The 9,760-nt window shown below is 61.9% G+C and overlaps 1 protein-coding gene across 1 annotated transcript; it reads left to right on the top strand.

The window, feature by feature from the left end:
* Nucleotides 1-244: 244 nt before the first annotated feature.
* On the top strand, nucleotides 245-5,443 carry LOC144491181 (ataxin-2-like protein; the record flags this gene model as incomplete). Its single annotated transcript, XM_078208860.1, has 4 exons — nucleotides 245-314; nucleotides 1,626-1,781; nucleotides 3,082-3,154; nucleotides 5,256-5,443. Coding segments are annotated over 4 exons (487 nt in total), but the record flags the coding sequence as incomplete, so codon positions are not given.
* Nucleotides 5,444-9,760: the final 4,317 nt, after the last annotated feature.

Here is a 9,760-nt window from a genome sequence, read left to right as displayed (position 1 = left end):
AAGCGGTTATTGGATAGGCACATGGAGCGCACCAGGATGATAGGGAGTGGGATAGCTTGATCTTGGTTTCAGATAAAGCTCGGCACAACATCGTGGGCCGAAGGGCCTGTTCTGTGCTGTACTGTTCTATGTTCTATGCCATATGCCTTCTTCACCACCTTCTCCACCTGTGACGTCACTGTCCCCTCGCTGTACCTCCGCGAATCTCCTCGGAAACTCACCACCTTTTCCTGCCCCCTCACAGGCAAGTGAAGAAATCGACATTAAACCCCAACGCGAAGGAGTTCAACCCCACGAAGACTCTGGTGCCTGTGGTAAGTCTACACCCCGGGTCATATGAGGAGGTCTTGGTCGCAGAGACAAGGCAAGCAACCCCTCAGTTCCCCGGGGGATCGAGCTTGCAGCGATAAGTGAGTGTCGAAGGTGGGGGGTTAGCCTGTCGATCGAGCGGGGGGGAGGGGAGGAGGGAGTGAGTGTCGAAGGTGGGGGGTTAGCGTGTCGATCGAGCGGGGGGGGAGGGGGAGGGGGGGCTGCTTTGTCCTGGATGGTGTTGAGCTTCCCCAGTGTTGTTGGGAGCCGCACCCATCCAGGCGAGTGGAGACTATCCCATCACACTCCTGACTTGTGTCCTTGTCGATGGTGGGACAGACTTTGGGCGCGGGGGGACGGGAGTCAGGAGGGGAGTTACTCTCCGCAGGATTCCCAGCCTCTGAGCTGCTCTGGGAGCCACAGGATTTATCTGGCTGGGTCCCGGTTCAGTTTCTGGTCAGTGGGAACCCCCAGGATGTTGATAGTTGGGGGGGAGGGGGTTCAGCGATGGAAATGCCACAGAATGTCAAGGGGGGGAGAGGGTTAGATTGTCTCTTGCTGGAGATGGGCTTTGTCTGGGTGTGTGTGTGTGTGTGTGCGCGCGTGTGTGGGGGTGTGTGTGTGGGGCGAACGTTACTTGCCACCCCGAGCCTGGATATTATCCAGGTCTCGCTGCCAATTTCTCTGGCGCTTGGAGATTAACCGGCACTGATCAGGCAGAGTTTGAATGTTGGGTGGATGCGGAGTATATGGACTTCCAGAAGGCATTTGGGAAAAGTGGCACACGGGAGGCTTTTAAGAAAGATACAATGTAATGGAATTAAGGGGGAAGTGGGTGGATTGTCTCCTGTTGGTGACGGGTATTGCCTGGCATTTGTGTGAGTGGGTGGCTCGAGTTGAGGAGGAACTTCTTCTTCTCAGAGGGTGGTGAATCTCTGGAATTCTCTGCCCACTGAGGTGGTGGAGGCTACCTCGCTGAATATGTTTAAATCACGGATAGATGGATTCCTGATCGATAAGGGAATTAGGGGTTATGGGGAGCAGGCGGGTAAGTGGAACTGATCCACTATCAGATCAGCCATGATCTTATTGAATGGCGGGGCAGGCTCGGGGGGCCAGATGGCCTACTCCCGCTCCTATTTCTTATGTTGATACATCGCGCAGTCAGCGGCGAACATCCCTACTTCTGACCTTACGATGGGGGAGGTTGTTGGTGTGGCTCTTGGGGCAGTCGTGAGGGAGCTGAGGGAGACTTACCCTCACGTCCTGAGTCCTGTGGGTTGGGATGTTTCACTCTGCCCCCTTTCTATTCGCAGAGCAAGCCAGCGAGTACCCCCACACCACCGAGACCCCAGACCCAGCCCAGCCCTTCTATCATGGTGACGCCCAGTCAGAATGCAATCTACAACACGCAGTATATATCCTACGTACACGGGATCCACCACGGGATCCACATGAACCCTGCTGTCCAGGTGTGTACAGCGGCCGGGTCCGCGGATAAGACCGGACGCTCTCTCTCTCCCCCTGCCCGCCCCCTCTCCCCCTGCCCGCCCCCTCTCCCCCTGCCCGCCCCCTCTCCCCCTGCCCGCCCCCTCTCCCCCTGCCCGCCCCCTCTCCCCCTGCCCGCCCCCTCTCCCCCTGCCCGCCCCCTCTCCCCCTGCCCGCCCCCTCTCCCCCAGCCCGCCCCCTCTCCCCCTGCCCGCCCCCTCTCCCCCCGCCCGCCCCCTCTCCCCCCGCCCGCCCCCTCTCCCCCCGCCCGCCCCCTCTCCCCCTGCCCGCCCCCTCTCCCCCTGCCCGCCCCCTCTCCCCCTGCCCGCCCCCTCTCCCCCTGCCCGCCCCCTCTCCCCCTGCCCGCCCCCTCTGCCCGCGCCCGCCCCCTCTGCCCCCGCCCGCCCCCTCTCCCCCGCCCGCCCCCTCTCCCCCTGCCCGCCCCCTCTCCCCCTGCCCGCCCCCTCTCCCCCTGCCCGCCCCCTCTCCCCCTGCCCGCCCCCTCTCCCCCTGCCCGCCCCCTCTCCCCCTGCCCGCCCCCTCTCCCCCCGCCCACCCCCGCCCGCCCCCTCTGCCCCCTCCCGCCCCCGCCCGCCCCCTCTCCCCCCGCCCGCCCCCTCTCCCCCCGCCCGCCCCCTCTCCCCCGCCCGCCCCCTCTCCCCCCGCCCGCCCCCTCTCCCCCCGCCCGCCCCCTCTCCCCCCGCCCGCCCCCTCTCCCCCCGCCCGCCCCCTCTCCCCCCGCCCGCCCCCTCTCCCCCGCCCGCCCCCTCTGCCCCCGCCCGCCCCCTCTCCCCCTGCCCGCCCCCTCTCCCCCCCGCCCGCCCCCTCTGCCCCCGCCCGCCCCCTCTGCCCCCTCTGCCCCCGCCCGCTCCCCCTCCCCTCCCTCAGGCGCACTCACTCACTCTCTCTCTCTCTCCCCGCCCGCGCCCTCTCTCCCCGCCCGCCCCCTCTCCCCCTCCCCTCCCTCAGGCGCACTCACTCACTCTCTCTCTCTCTCCCCGCCCGCGCCCTCTCTCCCCGCCCGCCCCCTCTCCCCCTCCCCTCCCTCAGGCGCACTCACTCACTCTCTCTCTCTCTCCCCGCCCGCGCCCTCTCCCCCCGCCCCCTCCCGCGCCCTCTCCCCCTGCCCGCGCCCAACCTCCCGCACGTACTTGCGTGACCCTCCACCCCACGCTCGCTCGCCCATGCACCCCCTTTCACACCGGCACCCCCCCCCCCCCCCCCTCCCCCCCTCTGCCGTGCTCTCTCTCAAACAAGTGACCTGTGTCTCTCTCTGTCTCCTAGGGTCCTCAGGTTTACCAGTACACAATCCCTCCAGTACAAGTCAGCCAGACTAAACCCTTCCGCAGCACCAAGGGTAAGTGTCTGGAGAAGCGCCGCGTACAGCTCTGGTCCGGTTAGATCACACTCGGAGCACCGTGTACAGTTCTGGTCCGGTTAGATCACACTCGGAGCACCGTGTACAGTTCCGGTCCGGTTAGACCACACTCGGAGCACCGTGTACAGTTCTGGTCCGGTTAGACCACACTCTGAGCACCGTGTACAGTTCTGGTCCGGTTAGACCACACTCGGAGCACCGTGTACAGTTCTGGTCCGGTTAGACCACACTCGGAGCACCGTGTACAGTTCTGGTCCGGTTAGACCACACTAGGAGCACCGTGTACAGTTCTGGTCCGGTTAGACCACACTAGGAGCACCGTGTACAGTTCTGGTCCGGTTAGATCACACTCGGAGCACCGTGTACAGTTCTGGTCCGGTTAGACCACACTCGGAGCACCGTGTACAGTTCTGGCCCGGTTAGACCACACTCGGAGCACCGTGTACAGTTCTGGTCCGGTTAGACCACACTCGGAGCACCGTGTACAGTTCTGGTCCGGTTAGACCACACTCGGAGCACCGTGTACAGTTCTGGTCCGGTTAGTCCACACTCGGAGCACCGTGTACAGTTCTGGTCCGGTTAGACCACACTCGGAGCACCGTGTACAGTTCTGGTCCAGTTAGACCACACTCGGAGCACCGTGTACAGTTCTGGTCCGGTTAGACCACACTTGGAGCACCGTGTACAGTTCTGGTCCGGTTAGACCACACTCGGAGCACCGTGTACAGTTCTGGTCCGGTTAGACCACACTCGGAGCACCGTGTACAGTTCTGGTCCGGTTCGACCACACTTGGAGCACCGTGTACAGTTCTGGTCCGGTTCGACCACACTCGGAGCACCGTGTACAGTTCTGGTCCGGTTAGACCACACTCGGAGCACCGTGTACAGTTCTGGTCCGGTTAGACCACACTCGGAGCACTGTGTACAGTTCTGGTCGGGTTAGTCCACACTCGGAGCACCGTGTACAGTTCTGGTCCGGTTAGACCACACTCGGAGCACCGTGTACAGTTCTGACCCGGTTAGACCACACTCGGAGCACCGTGTACAGTTCTGGTCCGGTTAGACAACACTCGGAGCACCGTGTACAGTTCTGGTCCGGTTAGACCACACTCGGAACACCGTGTACAGTTCGGGCCCGGTTCGACCACACTCGGAGCACCGTGTACAGTTTTGGTCCGGTTAGACCACACTCGGAGCACCGTGTACAGTTCTGGTCCGGTTTGACCACACTCGGAGCACCGTGTACAGTTTTGGTCCGGTTAGACCACACTCGGAGCACCGTGTACAGTTCTGGTCCGGTTAGACCACACTCGGAGCACCGTGTACAGTTCTGGTCTGGTTAGACCACACTCGGAGCACCGTGTACAGTTCTGGTCTGGTTAGACCACACTCGGAGCGCCGTGTACAGTTCTGGTCTGGTTAGACCACACTCGGAGCACCGTGTACAGTTCTGGTCTGGTTAGACCACACTCGGAGCACCGTGTACAGTTCTGGTCCGGTTAGTCCACACTCGGAGCACCGTGTACAGTTCTGGTCCGGTTAGACCACACTCGGAGCACCGTGTACAGTTCTGGTCCAGTTCGACCACACCCGGAGCGCCGTGTACAGTTCTGGTCCGGTTAGACCACACTCGGAGCACCGTGTACAGTTCTGGTCCGGTTAGATCACACTCGGAGCACCGTGTACAGTTCTGGTCCGGTTAGACCACACTCGGAGCACCGTGTACAGTTCTGGTCCGGTTAGATCACACTCGGAGCACCGTGTACAGTTCTGGTCCGGTTAGACCACACTCGGAGCACCGTGTACAGTTCTGGTCCGGTTAGACCACACTCGGAGCACCGTGTACAGTTCTGGTCCGGTTAGACCACACTCGGAGCACCGTGTACAGTTCTGGTCCGGTTAGACCACACTCGGAGCACCGTGTACAGTTCTGGTCCGGTTAGACCACACTCGGGGCACTGTGTACAGTTCTGGTCCGGTTAGACCACACTCGGAGAATGTGGGACTCGCTCCCACGGGGGGAGAATGTGGGTACCTTTGCGTCTCAGTCTGGGAGATTAATGTCCTTGTCTTCACTCAGGTTCGGTCCCGGCTCAACGCTCGGAGCAGCATCACCCTCCATCGGCCCCCCCGATCATGCAGACAGCGTCTGCGGCTGGACCACCACTGGTGGCGGGACCCTACTCACCCCCATACCTCCCCTACAGCCCTCAGCAGTTTCCAGGGCAGCCGGCCATGATGCAAGCCATGGCACAATATCACTCGCAGGTACCCGCGCGTCTGAGCCCCGTCTGTGTGCCCTGTCTGCGTGCCCCGCCCTGTCTGTGCCCCTCACCCTACACCCTGTCTGTGCCCCTCACCCTACACCCTGTCTGTGCCCCTCACCCGACACCCTGTCTGTGTCCCACACCCTGTCTGTGTCCCACACCCTGTCTGTGTCCCACACCCTACACCCTGTCTGTGTCCCTCACCCTACACCCTGTCTGTGCCCCTCACCCTACACCCTGTCTGTGCCCCTCACCCTACACCCTGTCTGTTTCCCTCACCCTACACCCTGTCTGTGTCCCACACCCTGTCTGTGCCCCTCGCCCTGTCTGTGCCCCACACCCTACACCCTGTCTGTGCCCCTCACCCTACACCCTGTCTGTGTCCCACACCCTACACCCTGTCTGTGTCCCACACCCTGTCTGTGTCCCACACCCTGTCTGTGTCCCACACCCTACACCCTACACCCTGTCTGTGCCCCTCACCCTACACCCTGTCTGTGCCCCTCACCCTACACCCTGTCTGTGTCCCACACCCTGTCTGTGTCCCACACCCTACACCCTGTCTGTGTCCCACACCCTACACCCTGTCTGTGTCCCACACCCTACACCCTGTCTGTGTCCCACACCCTACACCCTGTCTGTGCCCCTCACCCTACACCCTGTCTGTGTCCCACACCCTACACCCTGTCTGTGTCCCACACCCTACACCCTGTCTGTGTCCCTCACCCTACACCCTGTCTGTGTCCCACACCCGACACCCTGTCTGTGTCCCACACCCTGTCTGTGTCCCACACCCGACACCCTGTCTGTGTCCCACACCCTGTCTGTGTCCCACACCCTACACCCTGTCTGTGTCCCACACCCGACACCCTGTCTGTGTCCCACACACTGTCTGTGTCCCACACCCTACACCCTGTCTGTGTCCCACACCCTACACCCTGTCTGTGTCCCTCACCCTGTCTGTGTCCCACACCCTACACCCTGTCTGTGTCCCACACCCTGTCTGTGTCCCACACCCTACACCCTGTCTGTGTCCCACACCCTACACCCTGTCTGTGCCCCACACCCTACACCCTGTCTGTGTCCCACACCCTACACCCTGTCTGTGTCCCACACCCTACACCCTGTCTGTGTCCCACACCCGACACCCTGTCTGTGTCCCACACCCTGTCTGTGTCCCACACCCTACACCCTGTCTGTGTCCCACACCCGACACCCTGTCTGTGTCCCACACCCTGTCTGTGTCCCTCACCCTACACCCTGTCTGTGTCCCACACCCGACACCCTGTCTGTGTCCCACACCCTGTCTGTGTCCCACACCCTACACCCTGTCTGTGCCCCTCACCCTACACCCTGTCTGTGTCCCACACCCCACACCCTGTCTGTGTCCCACACCCTGTCTGTGTCCCACACCCTGTCTGTGTCCCACACCCTACACCCTGTCTGTGTCCCACACCCTACACCCTGTCTGTGCCCCTCACCCTACACCCTGTCTGTGTCCCACACCCTGTCTGTGTCCCACACCCTACACCCTGTCTGTGTCCCACACCCGACACCCTGTCTGTGTCCCACACCCTGTCTGTGTCCCACACCCTACACCCTGTCTGTGCCCCTCACCCTACACCCTGTCTGTGTCCCACACCCTACACCCTGTCTGTGTCCCACACCCTGTCTGTGTCCCACACCCTACACCCTGTCTGTGTCCCTCACCCTACACCCTGTCTGTGTCCCACACCCTACACCCTGTCTGTGTCCCTCACCCTGTCTGTGTCACTCACCCTACACCCTGTCTGTGTCCCACACCCTACACCCTGTCTGTGTCCCACACACTACACCCTGTCTGTGTCCCACACCCTGTCTGTGTCCCACACCCTGTCTGTGCCCCACACCCTACACCCTGTCTGTGTCCTACACCCTGTCTGTGTCCCACACCCTACACCCTGTCTGTGTCCCACACCCTGTCTGTGTCCCACACCCTACACCCTGTCTGTGTCCCACACCCTGTCTGTGTCCCACACCCTGTCTGTGTCCCTCACCCTACACCCTGTCTGTGTCCCACACCCTACACCCTGTCTGTGTCCCACACCCTACACCCTGTCTGTGTCCCAAACCCTGTCTGTGTCCCACACCCTGTCTGTGTCCCACACCCTGTCTGTGTCCCACACCCTACACCCTGTCTGTGTCCCACACCCTACACCCTGTCTGGGTCCCACACCCTACACCCTGTCTGGGTCCCACACCCTACACCCTGTCTGTGTCCCACACCCTGTCTGTGTCCCACACCCTGTCTGTGTCCCACACCCTACACCCTGTCTGTGTCCCACACCCTACACCCTGTCTGTGTCCCACACCCTACACCCTGTATGTGTCCCACACCCTACACCCTGTCTGTGTCCCACACCCTACACCCTGTCTGTGTCCCACACCCTGTCTGTGTCCCACACCCTACACCCTGTCTGTGTCCCACACCCTACACCCTGTCTGTGTCCCACACCCTACACCCTGTCTGTGTCCCACACCCTGTCTGTGTCCCACACCCTACACCCTGTCTGTGTCCCACACCCTACACCCTGTCTGTGTCCCACACCCTACACCCTGTCTGTGCCCCACACCCTACACCCTGTCTGTGTCCCACACCCCACACCCTGTCTGTGTCCCACACCCTACACCCTGTCTGTGTCCCACACCCTACACCCTGTCTGTGCCCCACACCCTACACCCTGTCTGTGTCCCACACCCTACACCCTGTCTGTGTCCCACACCCTACACCCTGTCTGTGTCCCTCACCCTACACCCTGTCTGTGTCCCACACCCTACACCCTGTCTGTGTCCCACACCCTACACCCTGTCTGTGTCCCACACCCTACACCCTGTCTGTGTCCCACACCCTACACCCTGTCTGTGTCCCACACCCTACACCCTGTCTGTGTCCCTCACCCTACACCCTGTCTGTGTCCCACACCCTACACCCTGTCTGTGTCCCACACCCTACACCCTGTCTGTGTCCCACACCCTACACCCTGTCTGTGTCCCACACCCTACACCCTGTCTGTGTCCCACACCCTGTCTGTGCCCCACACCCTGTCTGTGCCCCACACCCTACACCCTGTCTGTGTCCCACACCCTACACCCTGTCTGTGTCCCACACCCTACACCCTGTCTGTGTCCCTCACCCTACACCCTGTCTGTGTCCCACACCCTGTCTGTGCCCCACACCCTACACCCTGTCTGTGTCCCACACCCTACACCCTGTCTGTGTCCCACACCCTACACCCTGTCTGTGTCCCTCACCCTACACCCTGTCTGTGTCCCACACCCTACACCCTGTCTGTGTCCCTCACCCTACACCCTGTCTGTGTCCCACACCCTGTCTGTGTCCCACACCCTACACCCTGTCTGTGTCCCACACCCTACACCCTGTCTGTGTCCCACACCCTACACCCTGTCTGTGTCCCACACCCTGTCTGTGTCCCACACCCTACACCCTGTCTGTGTCCCACACCCTGTCTGTGTCCCACACCCTACACCCTGTCTGTGTCCCACACCCTGTCTGTGTCCCACACCCTACACCCTGTCTGTGTCCCACACCCTACACCCTGTCTGTGTCCCACACCCTGTCTGTGTCCCACACCCTACACCCTGTCTGTGTCCCACACCCTACACCCTGTCTGTGTCCTACACCCTGTCTGTGCCCCACACCCTACACCCTGTCTGTGTCCCACACCCTGTCTGTGTCCCACACCCTACACCCTGTCTGTGTCCCACACCCTACACCCTGTCTGTGTCCCTCACCCTACACCCTGTCTGTGTCCCTCACCCTACACCCTGTCTGTGTCCCACACCCTACACCCTGTCTGTGTCCCACACCCTACACCCTGTCTGTGTCCCTCACCCTACACCCTGTCTGTGTCCCACACCCTGTCTGTGTCCCACACCCTGTCTGTGTCCCACACCCTGTCTGTGTCCCACACCCTGTCTGTGTCCCACACCCTGTCTGTGTCCCACACCCTGTCTGTGTCCCACACCCTGTCTGTGTCCCACACCCTACATCCTGTCTGTGTCCCACACCCTACACCCTGTCTGTGTCCTACACCCTACACCCTGTCTGTGTCCCACACCCTGTCTGTGTCCCACACCCTACACCCTGTCTGTGTCCCTCACCCTACACCCTGTCTGTGTCCCACACCCTACACCCTGTCTGTGTCCCACACCCTGTCTGTGTCCCACACCCCACACCCTGTCTGTGTCCCACACCCTGTCTGTCCTACACCCTACACCCTGTCTGTGTCCCACACCCTGTCTGTGTCCCACACCCTAC

The sequence above is a fragment of the Mustelus asterias genome, unplaced genomic scaffold (assembly GCF_964213995.1).
Source record: "Mustelus asterias unplaced genomic scaffold, sMusAst1.hap1.1 HAP1_SCAFFOLD_4662, whole genome shotgun sequence".
NCBI lineage: Eukaryota > Metazoa > Chordata > Chondrichthyes > Carcharhiniformes > Triakidae > Mustelus > Mustelus asterias.
The sequence above is the reverse complement of the archived record's forward strand: the minus strand, read 5'-3'. Positions and strand labels throughout refer to the sequence as shown.